This window comes from Manacus vitellinus, unplaced genomic scaffold, assembly GCF_001715985.3.
Source record: "Manacus vitellinus isolate BGI_N305 unplaced genomic scaffold, ASM171598v3 scaffold_0_pilon, whole genome shotgun sequence".
NCBI lineage: Eukaryota > Metazoa > Chordata > Aves > Passeriformes > Pipridae > Manacus > Manacus vitellinus.
The window spans coordinates 6,446,417-6,463,565 of NW_021938789.1; the positions used below are offsets into that span (position 1 = coordinate 6,446,417).

A 17,149-nucleotide genomic window follows, 5' to 3' on the forward strand; every position below is an offset into this window, starting at 1 on the left:
TATTATAATTTTTTAAATTGTATTAAAAAGAACATATGATTATAAAATTATCATATACCTTGAACAGAAGAATGAATTAATTTTGAGTTCTTAAAGTACTTGGATTCTAAAAAATCCACGAAAACATTACATGAACGCTAGGAAGAGTTTAACCCTGATGCACTTCCAGGTTTGATACTTTACCTGTAATACCATCACGTTAAACTTTGATTCAACTAAGAATGAGGTGTAATTACAAAACCATAACAGCTGCAGGAATGTTTTCTATAACTAGTCTGTTTACTTACCTGTATTCAATGCAGTAAGATTTGCTTCAGTTTGGTTACTTGTTCATCTTTCTGCAGCTTGAGAATGTCATATTTTCTAGTATATTGAGGTTGTTATCAGAGACACATCTGTGTATTGTGCACATATATCTGCAGAGAAATGAGAGAACTCACATATGTAATCTGTAGATGGATATGAAAGAGGAAATTACAACTAGTAATTGCATTGCAGTCTGCAGTAGATTCTGCAATATGTTGGAGTGCGTTTCTGGGAAGATGCAAGTGGGGAAGGAGATCTTCAACCTCTTTCCCACACCTTTGCTGTGGTGCTTGCTCTAAATCATTTAAGTAGATTTGAACCACACAGTATATTTCCCAGCCTACTCTCAGTCTGTGCAGCATTTATACAGGATGCCTTGACTGACAAGATGAGTAAATCAAAGCCATAGGGATTTTTCTGGTTTAGACTGTAGTTTAAAAATGAGGAACAAAACCAACAGAAATTATGTCTTGGTATCAGAAAAGTAAAAACACTGTACTTAGAGAATTCTAAATAAAATAGATAGCTTTACTGGCACAGGAGTAAGAGAGAAGTATTGAAGCTGCTAAACAGACAGCACTGAGGCCCATGGGACATAAACTGTGTCAGGAAAGGTAACAAACTCTTTTGGGGCAAATTAATTTAATTTTCCTAAATTATTTTGTCCCTCATGCATATGCCTATATTAATGTTTTATCTGAGAAGGAACATTCTAATTGATGAGAGATGTCAGAAATGGAAATCAGTCTTACCATACTTCTGCCTGCAAAATACTGCCTTCTCTGAAATAAAATTTTACCCCAGACACATCCAAAACTTTGTACATATTTTCCAAGTTCATTTTGTTTCACTGTTTGTTGATCCATTTATAAAAATTTCTTCTCTAAAGTTGTTTTCCTGCATGCTTATGCAATACCTGATCCAAAACTGATGCGTTTGCAGATCTTCAAAGGTGCATCATCGTAGGTCTTGCTTGGTGGTGTTTTGGGCATCAGACATATGAGTAGCTGGGTTCATTTAAGAATGGGTGAAGAAAAAGCAGTGGCCCTGCTTTAGTTCCTATGTACTGCCTCTTGTTTTGGGAACACTTGTTTGATAGCTTTGGGCAGCCTGTTGATAGATAGCATGTCCTCCTGGACTGTAGGTTTGCTGCCATCTATGGAGATGCTGGAGAAGGAAATGCATGAACTGAACAGGGGTTCACATACTGCCCTTGCTTGGCTACTGAAAAAACTTGGTTGGAAGACATCCAAAATTTGGGTATTGAGTAACCAAGAGAGTTGACTGAAGCACAAAAATTATACTTATTTCAACATAAGTGGAGGTAGGACTTGCTCTGACTGAATCTTAAAGTCTGGTACAGTGAGCACAAGTTGCTGCAGTGAGTGAGCATGGTCTTGGCAGTCAGCTCAGTGGTTTTTTTAAATGCTTGTACCGAGATACATGAATATTTGGGAAAAAGTATTACAAAGTACCTATTCCTACTGAGATAGTTAGCATAAATTAGAAGGTAGTTTTCTGATACTCCCAAGTAATACTCTGTTCTTGACAGCAAGGTGTTGTAGTGTTTGCTGTCACTATTACTCCATCTTCACCCAGTTTAGTTATTGTTTTTAAATATCCATTTTCTGCTTGTGACTGTACCTTTATACTTGAGATCACAACATCTGGAAATTAGGATAAATGAGATGTTTCAGCTCAGTTGCCACTATATCACCTCACAATTGCCTAGATGGTTTTCATAAACCTCATGCTTTTCCCAGATTTCTTTGGGGTTTTTGAGCTTTGATGTTGGATGTTGAATCTGTTGTAGGCAGAAAAAAAATCTGTTTTCAATGTGGGAAATTTAAAAAAAAAAAAGAGAGCATGTCATACAATCAAGACAGTTTTATTTACTGGGGATTACAAAAGTAATATGGAAAAGAGTTACGGGCAGTAAGGATGGAAAAACTCTAAATACAGCTGTTGATTTGAGTATCCAGACATTCTGGATATATATATATGTATATATAAATTGTTATTCCCATAAGCTATGTATGGATTAAGAAAGGAGCCGGTTAATTTGCTGAACTATAAGGACTGTACTGAATAGCAAGGAGAAACTATGGTATTATGTTTGGGAGTGAAATATGGTAACCTTCTTGGAGCAGGGAAATGGCTGAAGTGTTGGTGAATCAAGACACTACTGAGTGGGATTCAGAGGAGGTGCATCCCTTTGGGTAGGTTGTTTCCTGACAGCAGTTGAAGGGCATTTGAATTCAGCTGTTCTCTACACTTGATATATAAAAGTAAATTCTGAATACTTAACAAAAAAATCACTGAAACAAGAGAGTTTTGGACATCTGAAAAACATTGGACAGCAAATAACAAAGTAATTAGGAATAGATGTAGCAGCATTACTTCAACCAGAATTCGAAATAATTAAATGAGTGAATATGCTAGCCATAATAGTGCAATTTCTAACCCAGGTAAAACAGTCAAGAGAAGTGAGACATTACTAAACAGATGTTAAGCAATGATTATCACTAGTTTAGCTGGAATTTTGCTAGAAGAAGTTGACAGAAAACACAGTGGAAGAGATCCTAAAAAATTTTGATGGTGCAATTCTACTCACAACTGTAGTAGAACCTTTAAAATTAATGTATCTTATCAGATTATGAGTGTTCTGGTTTTAGTTGAGATAGATTTAATTTTCTTCATGGTAGCTCGTATGGAGCTATGTTTTGGATTTGTGCTGAACAGTGCTGGTAACACAGTAATGTCTTAGTTATTGCTGAGCAGAGCTTACACAGAGGGCTTTTCTGCTTCTCATCCCTCTCTACCAGAGAGGAAGCTGGGGACGGTGTTTTCATTTGCATCACTGGTCTTTTTTGGGCTTTATTTTCCTCTCTATTTTTTTCTCTTACAATGTTTTTATTATATTTTATATCTAGTATTAGGTTTTTCTCTCTAATTCTTTAATTCTTCTTACCTCAAACCACTTTCATCCTTCCAATTCTCCCTCACCCCACCAGAGTGGGGCAAAGTGAGAAAGCAACTGTGTGCTGCTCAGTTGCTGTTGGGGTTAAACCACATAACTGAACAGTGAGTACAAATTCATTTAGACAATGTCTGATATGGTGGAGTCGTGTCTGACTGGACATTGCCTAGACCATCTTGCTCTGGTTGACCCTGCTTTGACCAGGGCTGTACTAGATGACCTCTGGAGATTCTCTGCAACCTCAGCTATTCTATGACTCTATATTCCTAAATCCATACACAAGCTATCTAAGTACAGTTCAATTTTTAAAAAGCTAGTTCAGATGCATGAATATTTTTAAATGGAAGACCAGTAAACATGTACCTTTTTTCCTTTCCCTTGAAGCTTGCAAGTATTTGAAAGGTAAATCGCTTTAGGGTAATTTAAATAGCAGAGGGTCCTAAGACATCATGGATGATTTTTCTTCCTAGCATGTCATTTTCATTGTGCTGGATAATCTGTGTATTTCTTCTTGAAATCCATGAGGAACAGACTGGGGGGATTGAAGATAGGTAGGCAAATAGAGAACTTCGTCAGGAAAGGAAACTTGTTACTTAACACAAACAAACCCAAACTCAACCAAACAGAAAACTTGAAGATTTTCTTAGTTGTTGAAGAAGCTAAGAATCTGTCTTGTATCTTGGGTTGCTATTACAAATACGTTGCTGTCCCCCCTCAATATTTGTCTGTTGTGTTGATAAAAATGGAACTGGTGTTAGATCTGCCTTTTTCATAGTGACATCTTTTGTTGCTCATGCCACAGAAGTCTTACCTAAGTGACTAATTTTAATGGTATGATCCAGTGCAGGCTTAAATTGTAGTAGAAAGGCTGTTAGCTGAACACTAGATTACACTAGAAGTGTGCTTGAACAGGAGTAGAGTTTACATATGTTTTAGAAAAAGCAGAAAATGTGGGCTTTTGTTTTTTTTGAAAGAAAGTTACTCTTACATATGTTTTTTTTAAAATAAACAGTAGCATCTTTGCCTGTCAGCCTCAACCCTAATAACTTGCCTTTGTGACAGTTGGCAATAAATTGCCTACCATAATGTGAGTTCACAGAATCACAGAACTGTTAGGGTCGAAAGAAACTTCTGGAGATCATCCAGTCCATCCCCCTGCCAAAGCAGGGTCATCTAGAGCAGGTTACACAGGAACATGCCCAGATGGGTTTTGAATGTCTTCAGAGAGGGAGACTCTACAGCCTCCCTTGGGAGCCTGTTCTAGGGCTCTGCCACCCTCAATGTAAAGAAGTTCTTCCTCATGTTGAGGCAGCACTTCTCGTGTTTTAGTTTATGGCCGCTGTTCCTCGTCCTATCACTGAGTATCACTGAAAAGAGTCTGTCACCATCCTCTTAACAGCCATCTTTGACATATTTGTATATATTGATGAGATCCCCTCTCTTCTCTGGACTAAACAGGCCCAGCTCCCATAGTCTCTCCTTATAAAAGAGATGCTCCAGTCCTTCAGTCATCTTTGTGGCTCCTTACTGGGCCCTCTCCAGTAGCTCCTTGTCTTTCTTGAACTGTGGAGGCCAGAACTGAGCACAATACTCCAGATGTGGCCTCATTACAGCCACCTCCCTTGACCTGCTGACCACACTCTTCCTTATGCACTCTGGGATACCATTGGTCCTCCTGGCCACTAGGGCACACTGCCAGCTCATAGTCACCTTGTCATCCACCCAGACTCCCAAGTCCTTCTTTCAGAGCTGCTCTCCAGCGAGTCAGCCCCCAACCTGTAGCAGTACTTGGGGTTATTCCTCCTCAGGTGCATGACCCTACTACACTCGCCCTTGTTGAACCTCATTAGGTTTCTCTCCGCTGAACTCTCCAGCCTGTCAAGGTCCACCTGAATGGCAGCACAGCCTTCAGGTGTATCAGCCGCCCCACACAGTTTTGTATCATCAGCAAACTTACTGAGGGTACATTCTATCACTTAGTCCAGGTCATTGACAAGCAAGTTCAATAACATTCAACCCATCCTCCTTATCCCTGGAGAATGAACTGACTACAGGCCTCCAATTGGATTCTAATCTGCTGATTATGACCCTCTGAGCTCTGCAATTCAGCGAGTTCTTGGTCCACCTCACTGTCCTTTCATCTAACCCACATTTCCTGAGCTTACCCAGAAGGATGTTATGAAAGACAGTGTCACAAGCCTTGCTGAAGTCAAGGTAGACAACATTCACTACTCTACCCTGGTCAACCCACCCTGCCAGACCATCACAGAGGGCTATCACATTGGTCATGCATGATCTTCCCTTGGTGAATCCATACTACCACTACTTCCAATGACCTTCTTTTCTTTTACACACAAGCTTGCAGTTCCTGCCAAAAAGCGGTGTGGAGAGTATTCCTCATGTGATTGACTATTGTGCCACAAATAAAAAAAAATTGCATTTAAATCCATGAGAAAAAAAATGAGGTAATTTTATCCATTTTTATTGGGGAAATGGTTCGGTAGCACTGAGAAACACATATGATTTAATAGAGTATTGCCTTTTAGAAATACATAATTTTAAAATTATGCCATTGACTCCAGTCTTATAGCTGAACTGTTATTTTTCTGTCTCAAGTTCACAAAGCACCTTGTCATGGAAAATAATACCGCATGCAAATACCCTATGAAAATATAATCATATTGTTTTAAAGAAAATCCTGCTTTCAGGCACTTTTCAGACATAAGAAAGAAGAAGCAATGATGTTTAGCATTATTTTTTTAAGAAGTTAGCTTCTGCTATGGCAACAGCATTGTATCAATGTGCACTAATTATTAAAGATTTAATTTAGAAAGGTAGAAAATAGCTGGTTTATTGGTGCCATGATATCCTACCTAACTGTTTCCTTACTCACTTAATTTCTTGGGTAGAATACTTTTCTTCATTTAAAAAAAAAAAAAAAGTGCCGGAAATTAAAAAAAAGAGAAATTGCTTTAAAGTTTAAGTTCATTTTGAAACTGAGGCATATGGGAAAATGCCACACTACTATTTTCATTCAGTCGGCTGCTCTGGAAGCCAGACGTACAGAACTGCATAGTGTACAGGAGAGAGGGATGGAGGAAAACGGTAAGGACAGCTTATGGCTTTCAGGGAGGATCTAACAGACAGATTTAAGTTTCCATCTTCTCTGATAAGAAGCAGTAACAAGAAAAGACTTTTTAAAGACCTTCAGAATAAGGATGCATCTTTTTTTCTGGGTCGTGAGGTGTGATAAGCATTTAAGATGCTGGGTAGACATCTAAGATTTTTAGAAGGATTCCAATTCTTCTTGTTTAAATTGCTCTTGCTGAAGCTTTTAGGTAAAATTAGTAGTGATATATGATAATCTCTCTTACTCTGAATGGTTTATTATGTGTTCTCACAGACAGCAATAATGCATATAGATATTGCCTTCATTCAGTGAAAGACAAGAAAAATGGGGCAAATATGTCATTTTGTGTAACTCAGCGCTCCTCCAAATTTTCAAAATACATTTCTCATATATTAAAAATACTTTTAAGAAGTTACACCCATGAATGTGTTGTATTGAAAACTGCCTTTCAGTTGCATACTTTATGTACAGTATGACTAATTTAAAATTACTGTAGTTCTGGAGGTATATTAAACATGTTTATATATGCCATTTCCCCATGTTGTCATTAGTAGGTTTCATAGCTCAGTTTCATTTCAATTTTCTTTGCTCATCAGTAAGGCAATACGTGAATAATGAGTGTTGTTTCATTTGCAAATTTATTTATAAACTCATCCACTTCTGATGGTAAATAGGTGAGTAAATGACTTAGCTTTGTTATAGCATCATGGAATAGTTTGGCTTGGAAGGGACCTTTAAAGATCATCTATTCTAACCTCCTTGCCAGGGATTCTCCTATGGAATGCAAGCACTGAAAATCAGTGCTATCCGCTGTAGGCTTGGAACCAGAAGAAATAACACATGGTTACATTGTGCAGATAATTTCCAATAGCCAGACACCAGACTTACCATTTTGGGAAACCTCCCCCACCTCTATCTCTCTTAATAAAGATATGTTATCAGAATCATCTTGGAATAGAGTAACAATATCTGTGCAATAAAATCTGCTTCTACCAATATCTGTTTCAGAGCTGTTACCTTTTCCACGGATGTAATTATAGTGTTCTTCCAGCTCGTTTTAGTCCATGCTGCATCCAGGCAACTTTCATAAAAATGTAGATACCTTTCCTTCTGCTCCTGCTCCAGTCTATTTCCTTTTTTTGGTTTATATATACATATATGTATGTGTATGTGTGTGTTTGTATATATTTTTTTTTTTAATCAAGGGTAAGTTTGAGTTGGTTAATTCTCAAAGTTACTGTTCAAAATAACACCTTCTGCACAGGGGAAGGTCTGCTGTCTCTGCTGTCTGAAGACTTCAGGTCAAGTTGTGGTGGGTTGATCCTGGCTGGGCACCAGACGCCCACCAAAGCTGCTCTATGCCTGCCCTCCTCATCTGGACAGGGGAGAGAAAGTAGAATGAAAGGCTCGTGGGTTGAGATAAGGACAATGAGAGATTACTAACTAGGCATAAGAAACTTGACTTGGAGAAGATTAATTTATTTCCAAGAAATAACAGAGTAAGGTAGTGAGAGATGAAACTAAATATAAATCTAAATCACCTTCCCCCCACCCCTTCCTTCTTTCAACTTTAGTCACAAATTCTTTACCTTCTCCCAGCCAGTAGTGCAGGGGGACAAAGAATGGAGGCTGTGGTCAGTTTGTCGCACAATGTCTGCCACTCCTTCCTCCTCAGGTGAGGACTGCTCACACTCTTTCCCTGCTCCAGCATGGAGTCCCTCTCATGGGAGACAGTCCTCCATGAACTTCTCCTAGGTGAGTCGTTCCCAGGGGCTGTAGTTCTTCACAAACTGTTCCAGCATGGTCCCTCCCACAGGGAGGGAAGTGATCTCATGGGACACAAGTCCTGCCAACAAACCTGCTCTAGTGTGGGCTCCTCTCTCCATGGGTCCCCAGGTCCTGCCAGGAGCCTGCTCCAGCATGGACTTCCTGCAAGGTCTCAGCCTCCTTTGGGCACATCCACCTGTTCCCATGAAGTATCCTCCATGGGATTGCAGGTTGATATCTGTGGACATCCACAGGCTTCAGGGACACAGCTGACTCACCATGATCTGCACCGCGGGTTACAGGGGAATCTTGGCTCCGATGCCTGGAGCACCTCTTCCCCCTCCTTCTGCCCTGACCTCGGTGCAGAGCTGTGACTCTCACATGTTGTCTCTTCTCTCTCCAGCTGCAGTTACACAAGCTTTTTTCCTCTTAACTGTGTTATTCTAGAGGTTCTACCACTGTTGCTGATTGGCTTGGCCTTGGCCAGCAGGTCCATCTTGGAGCCAGACAGCATTGGCTCTCTCAAAATGGGGGAAAGGTCTGGCAACTCCTCACAGAGGCCACCTCTGCAGCCCTGTAGCCTACCAAAACCTTGCCACATAAATCCAATACATTAGTTCAGACTCTGGAAATTCTGTGGTCGATGTGGTGCATTTGAAGAGTAACATGTTGGACTTATTTTATGGTCACTCTTAGACTAAGTAGTAATCTTGGATTCACTTAATATGTTTTATCTGAGACTTTTGAGTTAAAATGTCCCATTTTTCCTAAAGCAAGCCCACAAAAGTACCTGTTTAGCTCTCTATAAACAACGCAGATTTCTGCCCCTTTGGTGTTTAATAAACCCTTTGCTTTTGTTTTAGCTGTATAATCCAGAACCGTGCAAAATATTATTTGTTTTAATTAAACTTTCACAGTAAATGATCATCTGAATATTAATAGAAATCCCCCATACTTTCTGCAATATCTGAGGCAAGTTGCAATTTTGGCTTAGTTTAGTGTAAATTAAATGCATGACATGATTACAGATCCCACCTTTGTGTAGCATAGGTACAAGCAGATGTGACATTGACTGACATCCTGCTGCTCAGTAGCTTCTTCTTCCCTGAATCACTGTTTGGTGTGTATGTTTGTATTGCCACTCAAGGTTAAAACACAAGTCTTTGAAACCTCTGCCTCTGACTTTGCTTTAGATGAGAAATACACGGATGGAGCCCACGTTTCGGCAGTCACTGTGGTAGCGATGGTACTATGCCTGATGAAATGCATTATAGCCTTTCTGGTATACTGCCATAGACCAGCGAGCTTCTTTTATTTAGTTTTTTTTCTTCTAATTTAATATCCCAATTGGAAGGAGCATTACTTTCCATGCAGCCTTCTGAGCATCATTTTATAATGAAGTTTCATCACAGTGGGTATTATTATATGAGGCTTTAAGATTTTTCTCCTACTCCCTCCCCAGCCCTTAGAGTCACTGGCCTATATTTTTTGAAATATCTGGGGACATGAGTAGTCTCAGTTTTGGAGTGAGGTTTGAGGTCCATTGAATAGACTTGATTTTTCAGAAGACCAATTCTTTTTGCTTATCTAATAATTGACTTTGCCATTAAAAAACCTAAGAAATTAAGAAATACAAAATAAAAGTATTTCCAGCATAAACACAAACTCTTTTCTCTGTGTTTCATTCATTTTCCATTTATTTACAGAGTGCAATAGAGGGGTTATGGGTGAGAGTAGTCTGGGGTGGTTGGTGTAGGAAATAAGGAGATAACTAGATTGTATGTTGGTCAGTTTTGTTTTATTCCTAAACCTGTGAGAACTCATTGCCAATTGCACATACCCCTAGCATATTCCTGAACATGCACATGGCTTTTTCCCAGTCGTGGTTCTCTAGCTATTTATGGGATAGAGAGGTGTAAGATGTGCAGTCCTTGTTTTTGAATATTGAGGACAGGTTTTTAATAACCTTTCAGAAAAAGCTTCCTTGGTGACTTTTAAAAGAGTGGTAGTGCTAGTTAATAAGTATTTTTTTGTTGTTCCAGGTGGGAAAACTGAGAGAAAAAATCCAAGAGGTTAAACAGGAAAGGGAGCAGGAGCAGCACAAGCACACCGCCTATGTTTCTGAGCTGAAAGCCAAGCTCCACGAGGAGAAAATGAAAGAGCTTCAGAGTGTCAGAGAACTACTGATCCGGCAGCACGAGCAGGAGGTGGCAAGAATGGTGAAAATCAAAGATGGTGAAATTCAGCGTTTGCAGTCAACAGTCAATGTCCTGCGGGACGGGGCGGCTGACAAAGTGAAGACGGCGCTGCTGAGCGAAGCAAAGGAGGAGGCTCGCAAGGCGTTCGACGGTGAACGAATGAAGTTGCAACAAGAGATCTTGGAGCTGAAATCTGGCAAAAAGCAGCTCGAGGAAGCTTTGAACAACATTATGCAGGCGGATAAAATGAAGGCTGCGGACCTGCGCACGGCTTATCAGTCTCACCAGGATGAGATCCACAGAATAAAGCGGGAATGTGAGAGAGAGATCCGCAGGCTGGTAAGTTCATTAAGGAATGCTGTTTATTTCAGTTTATAGCAGGTATTAGTATATGGCTATATGTGGCCATAAATACCAAAGCAGTCTTTGGCAGTAACATCTTTCATTAGTGCTGATTGATACAATGGGCCACCATTTCCACTACTTTTTCCTCCTTAGAGCAAAAATGAACCTTGACTCTATGTCTTACCCAACGCAGTCCAAAGCTTTATGTCCCACCAAATGGAAATGAGCCAACCAATTCTTTCCAGGATGAATTTTCTCAACAGATTAAAGAGAGAGATTTTCCCTTTCCTACTTGCTCAACTGTGCTCCCAGTGACCCCAACAAGTCAGGCATTGCTCATTTGACAATGCAAGAACACCTCTGTGAGATGGCAAAACTAACTCCTCATAGAGCTTTTATATTTAAATTGGAGGAACTAATTGAGCCAAAACAAGGCAGTGTCTTTGCTTCTTCTGCATCTTTATCCAGGTCATTCAATTTTAATAATTGTTGCCCTTTTTTAAGTTTCAAATTTTCTGAGTTTTTTCTATAGCAGCAGAAAAGTTAGGGCCTGGGACAGCAGGCTTTTTTTTCACACTTCATAAACCCTAGGACTTCAGCACAGATGGCAGACTATGCTGTTTGTATAACATGGAAAACCAGGCAACATTTCCTGACAGTGGGTGCCCCAAATATTTCAAATTATTCAGTTTTGTAAAATGTAAAGAATCTAAGACGTGCTGTACACAGTAGTGCATTTAGGGACGTCCTAATCAAATGATACTTCTGTTTGGTACCATGATATTTTCCATATGTATGTATATATCTAATCATTAATCTGCACAAACTAGCAGTACAATAGCTATGCAAATAAAATCTAAAATTGTAATAAGCATAATATTTATCTTATGTCAAGAAATACAGACTTGAAATAGAATGAAACATCAGTTTCCTTAAGAAAATATATTGTCAGTTTGTATTTGCACAGATATGACCTCCTATTTCTTGTATTCCTTAGGAAAAATTATGGTGAGGGCAAGCTACAAACATGTAATATCAGTTTAATGGTGGTGATTTTCTGTCTGAGACAATGAAAGCTTTTAATGCAATTAATATTTATGCTTTAAATGAATTAGATTTTGATCAAGTCTCACGGGTATTATTTCCTTCATTAATTAAAGACCACTGCAAAGACTGACAATGTGGAGTTTCTGCAAACATAGTTTCTTTCATATTTTGTTCTATATTATAATGTAGGATTCTAAAATCATGACTATGAAGTACAGGCAATTTTAAAAAGTGTTAATGAGGAGAGAAAGTTGGTACATTCTGGTATGTGTTTTTCTGAAGAAAATTTTCTAAATGAATTTAACCTTCTCAAAGAGGGTTTTCTCAGTAAGAAATGGTGAGGTAAGGCACATAGCAGTGTACCCCAAATTCTATCATGCCAAATTGCCCCAGTAAACACACCTTTGCCATGCCTTTGAGTGCTATTTTAAAGGAAACACCTAATTCTTCTTCTTCAAGAGTAAAATCTTTCAGACTTTGCAGTGTAAGATTGATGAAGAAGGGTACTCTGTTTTCTGTGTAGCACAAAAAAATCCTGTCAAGTCATTCAGAATTTTAATTGGAGCCTTACAGGGCCTCTGTTTTTCAGTACATCTAAAAAGGTGAATGTGTTGGAGTAGTGTGTAGAATACTGTGGTTTCCTATTCCCAGCACCAGAGGAAGCCTGATGTTGGTCCCAGGGGCTTTCATGGGAAATATTCATATCTTCCTTCAGGAGTCTGGTGCTGCCTTGTAGTGCCTCAACTCCTTTCATATAATGAATTTCAATTTTTGCATTAAATTGTATGATTTGGTTTATTTTTTTTGAGAAGTGTTTCTTCTAGGTAGCAATTTAGGCAGTTGTTATTGTGTAGGGCAGTCTTTAAATCTGGGGCGAGGTAAAAAAAATTGCAGGGTTCCTGGATGCTGCTCTGTTCCTTTGAGAGAGCAAGTGGGATTATAGAATCTGATCATCAGGATATTTCCCTCTCTCCTTTCCCTTCCATTTTAATTAGTTCAAGGGATGCTTGCCTTCAATTTCAATTTAACCCTGTCAGGTCTGGATTTGGGGTTCTCAGTTGGTTCCTACTCTAGTGGGATGAAATGGCAAGGATGTGACAGTCAGTGTCATTAATATTAGCACAGTTCTGTAACTGAGCTTCAATTAATGTGCTCTTTGGTATGTCTGTAGTGTGTTATGGCACTATTAAGAAACCAGCATCTTTGAGATTAACAGCCTAAATGGGCTGGTCATACTGTAATTCAAATTCAAATAGAGTAATTCAGGATGCAGTCTGATTGTCTTGTCAGACGTGGCTGCTTTATTTTGCATTTCAGATCACAAGTTACTTTTGCAAATGTATTTCTTATAGATAATGCAACTGGAAAAAAAAATCAGTATTTTTGCCATTAATTGAAATACCCATGACTAATTTGAATAAAATCTTGCAATTCTTGGCTGTTATCAAAAAATAAGTATTGAGAAAGGAAAATAACAAAATCCATTGTCTATGCATGTATGGATACAATTGTATTGAGTACATGAACTGGTATGCTATTATTGTACAAATGTCAGTATTTTAGAAATATGATTAATCAATTATGAGATTGTCTTCATAGTTTTGAATTGAGCAATGAAAAATACCCAATAAATCTCAATAGACACAAGACTGAATGGGGAATAATAGGGGAAAGGAAAATAGCTATTTGTCAAAAAATAATAACCGCTTTTTCTCTGTGCAGTATGAAACTATATTGGAATTTGTCAGTTCCTGCAGCTGGCAATATAGCAGTGATATAAATGTTTTCATTAATTTAAGAAATTCTAATTGATGTGGATTTTATTCCCCCACCCCCCAAGAAAATATATTCTCATTTGTATATATGCATAAACACAATGTGTTGTCAGCTAAGAAGCCAGAAATATAAATAGCTAGCAACAAACTGGAGAAACAAATGAAATAGATGTCTTAAAAATAAAGAGAGATCTTGGGAAATCAGAAAAGAAAGCAAGAACAGATATTACTTTATTTTTTCAGCCCATATTTTGAGTTTGAACAGTTGTATTGTTCTATAGAATGAAAACTATGTTGATACAGATTCAGATACTTATAAATAGAATTAACATTAAAAAACAGCAAATGAAAGTAAAGGAAAAAATCAGAAATAGCAAACTGAAAAATAATCTGCATGAAGGAAAAATGTTAAAACCTGTTTTTATGGATCAGTTTTTTTTTTTTTAAAAGGTATACAAAATCATAGTTGAATTTTTTGTTCATGTAGTTTCAATATCAACAGACTCAAAGCATACATCCCACTGAGGGCTGCATATGCAAACATGTACATACCTAAATAACACTGTGTCAACAGCCTTCTCTTTTAATGACATCCTTGTAATAGGTATGTCTGCTTCCCTTCTGAGGTCTGGTCTAAGGTAAGTTTACTATAGACCTGATTAATGGTCACAAAAAGTTGAGTTTATTAAGTTGTGTTTACAAAGTAGGTTGAAGAGCAGAACTGTGCTACCAAGGCATTTAATGTTTTAATTTAAATTTAGAAAAGTATGCAAAATAACAGTTTATTTCAGCCAGTTTTTCCTAGGCCTTGATTAAGCTTGTCATTTAACTGACTTACTTGGTTTTGATGTCAGGAGTAAAGTTAGTTTTCAGGGGTGAGTAAAGTCTCTCTCTTTTGCCTGACATTGTTGAAATAGCATGTTCACATTGTTGGAAACGGACCAACCTTACTCTGTTATCAGCACAGCTGGGAAGGAAGGCGTGGCTATTAACTGTATCATATTAGTTAGAGGTTACATTTATTCTGGGACTACTGGCACACTATTTTTAAGAAGGCCCTTACTTTGCAAGGCATATTTTCCTAGGTACTGTTTTTGCAGAGATAAGAATAATGGACATTTTACAGAGCTTGCCTTGGAAAATACATGCAAAAGCCCAGTCATTGAATTATGGCATCACTGATCTACTCGTTTATAGTATTTCCTGAATAAGAAAGAAACTGAATGTTTATTTTGTGAACACTGTTAATATAAACATAATATTTAAACTTTGGAATAATTAGATGACACTTACATCCTGCATTTTGTGGTGTATGGTTTTAGTACATATTATTTCTTCTATTAGAAATGTCTTTAACATCAAAACTATGCAACAGCTAAATACCATTTTCAACAGCTAAATACCATTGTGCACTGTTAAAATCTTTACACATGCAGTCTTCCTAAATATTCTTAAACATCTTATCTTGAAATTAATTGAAAGACTTATCTCACTTCAATGTAAAATAGTCCCAGTTTTCTTAACCGCAGAATCATTATAAAGGATTCCACTGGTCTTATTACATGCACAATAAGGTCCTTGTTTAAGAGAGCACACAGTACACCAGATGAATTAAATTTACATATTTCAATTGTATTTTCAAATAGCCTCATAAAAATTGTCTGAAGGGTAATGTGACAGTACTGCAGATTCATAGTTGCAAGGCAAAAAATCCTTTTGCTGTTAATAGAATCAAAGTAAAAGAAATTGTTTTCACTAGTGATTTTCAGAAGTTCCTGCTCAGCCGTGATTTATGGAGACAGATGCACTATTTAAGTATCCTTAGTCTCCTTAGTCCAAATTATCTTGCTGCATAAATTAAAAACTCCTTCCAATGTGAAATCTTTCTTCTGTTTGGTGTTTGCCAAATATATATATAATGCAGTACATGGAAAAATATGATTCAAACTAATAGATTAAGCAGTTTTTAAAGATAGAAATCAACACAGTTTGACTGAAAATTCAAGGGAAAAAACCCCTTATGGAATAAGCTTATATACCATTTATATTGATATTTTTAAATATTATAATTTCAGTTTTGTGTATGTATAACCCTTCATCTCATGATTTAAATGAAAGCTTCTGAAAGACTGAGGGTAACATCTTTTCAGAATTAAGGATTAGCTATTCCCATTCAGGACAAAACAAAATGTCAAGTCATGTCTTTCACAAATCCTATTTTCTAACCTTGCACAGCTCTTAATGTGTTGTTTGTAAGTCCCTAGTGTATTATGTAGCATTGACATTCCGTATGTGAACTGTATCATACAATCATGGAAAAATTTAGCTGGTGAGCGTCCTCTAAAGGTCAGCTGGTCCAATGTTCTGCTGAAAACAGTGCTGCCTTGAAAGTTGGATCAGGTTGATCTGGGCCTCCTCCAGTTCAATTTGAAAATCTCCCAAGATGGAATTAGACAGTCTCTGTGACAGCCTGCCCCAGTGCCCAGTCACTGTGAAATTTCTTTCTTCCTCTTTCTGTAACTTTGATTGTCACTCCAATCCTTTTGCTGTGCGTCTTGGAGAAATGTCTGCTTTGTTCATCCCTGTGTCCCCCTTGAGATAGCTGAAGGGGTATCTGCACTTGTAATGCATCCTGCCTTCTTCCCTTGGCTGGCTGAGCGAGCCTGGCACCTTCACCCATTCCTTGAATGCTGTGTGCTGCAGCCCCGTAATGGTCTTACTGGCCTTCCTCCAGTTATATGGCACTTATGCCAGTTTGTCAATACATTTTTTTGTGCTGGTGAGCCCCAAAGTAGTGTGGTTTCATAAGTGCTTAATAAAAGGCTAAATTGCTTCTCTGTTCTTCTGGCTACGCTCCTCCTGGTTTGGCACAGTGTAAAGTTAACTTCAATCAGTGCAAGCTCTCACCACTGACCCATATCCAACTTGCCCTACAGGACACCAAAGTCTCTCCTTTTTTCTTTCTTTGTCTTTATTCCCATTGCAGAACTGGCAACTTCAATTGGCATCCAACCTTTTCTGTTGCAGGCAATTGAACTCTCCCAGGGACAGGACATTGTATCTGTCTTAGGTTTTTTGGCTCGTTTCTCCAACGTGTCTAAGTCCCTCTAATGGTGTTCCTGTCCTCTAGTGTAGTAACAGCTCTCCCAAATTTGGTATCATCCACAAATTTGAGGAAGATGCATTCCACTTCTTCATCTGGGCATTTGGTGAAGCTGTTGAAATGTGTTATTCCCTTTCATTTTCAAAGGATAAAATTTAGAAGACCAAAAAAAACCAAAACTTCTACGTTGTAAGAGATTCAGCAACTCTTTTTCAGTAAAACCTGAAAAATAGCAGAAGCAGAGGTTTAACACTCCACCAAAAACCAAAATTATATACTTTGCAGTGGTAGCAACAATTTTCTAACAACATTCACATTCTCCCGCATTCCCATTACTAGGATTTTGCCATTTTAAGGCAGTGAAATTCGTATCTTTATGTTACATACAGCTCTGGGGGCAATGCAGAGACCTTTTGTCTCCAAAAATTCTGGAACAGAAGGACACTTGGCTGTTGTCAGGGCACTACCTGACCCTTCGCTGGCCTGAGGAGAAGGGTG

General features: G+C 38.2%; 1 protein-coding gene across 3 annotated transcripts in view; it reads left to right on the forward strand.

Moving 5' to 3' along the window:
- The window catches only part of JAKMIP1 (janus kinase and microtubule interacting protein 1), a 112,077-nt gene that overhangs the window by 24,122 nt on the left and 70,806 nt on the right, over positions 1–17,149 (forward strand). For all 3 annotated transcript variants that reach the window (XM_018089188.1, XM_018089197.1, XM_018089203.1), the window contains one exon: positions 10,226–10,720. In XM_018089188.1, coding sequence (XP_017944677.1) covers positions 10,226–10,720 — 495 coding nt within the window. The remainder of the gene's footprint in view (positions 1–10,225; positions 10,721–17,149) is intronic.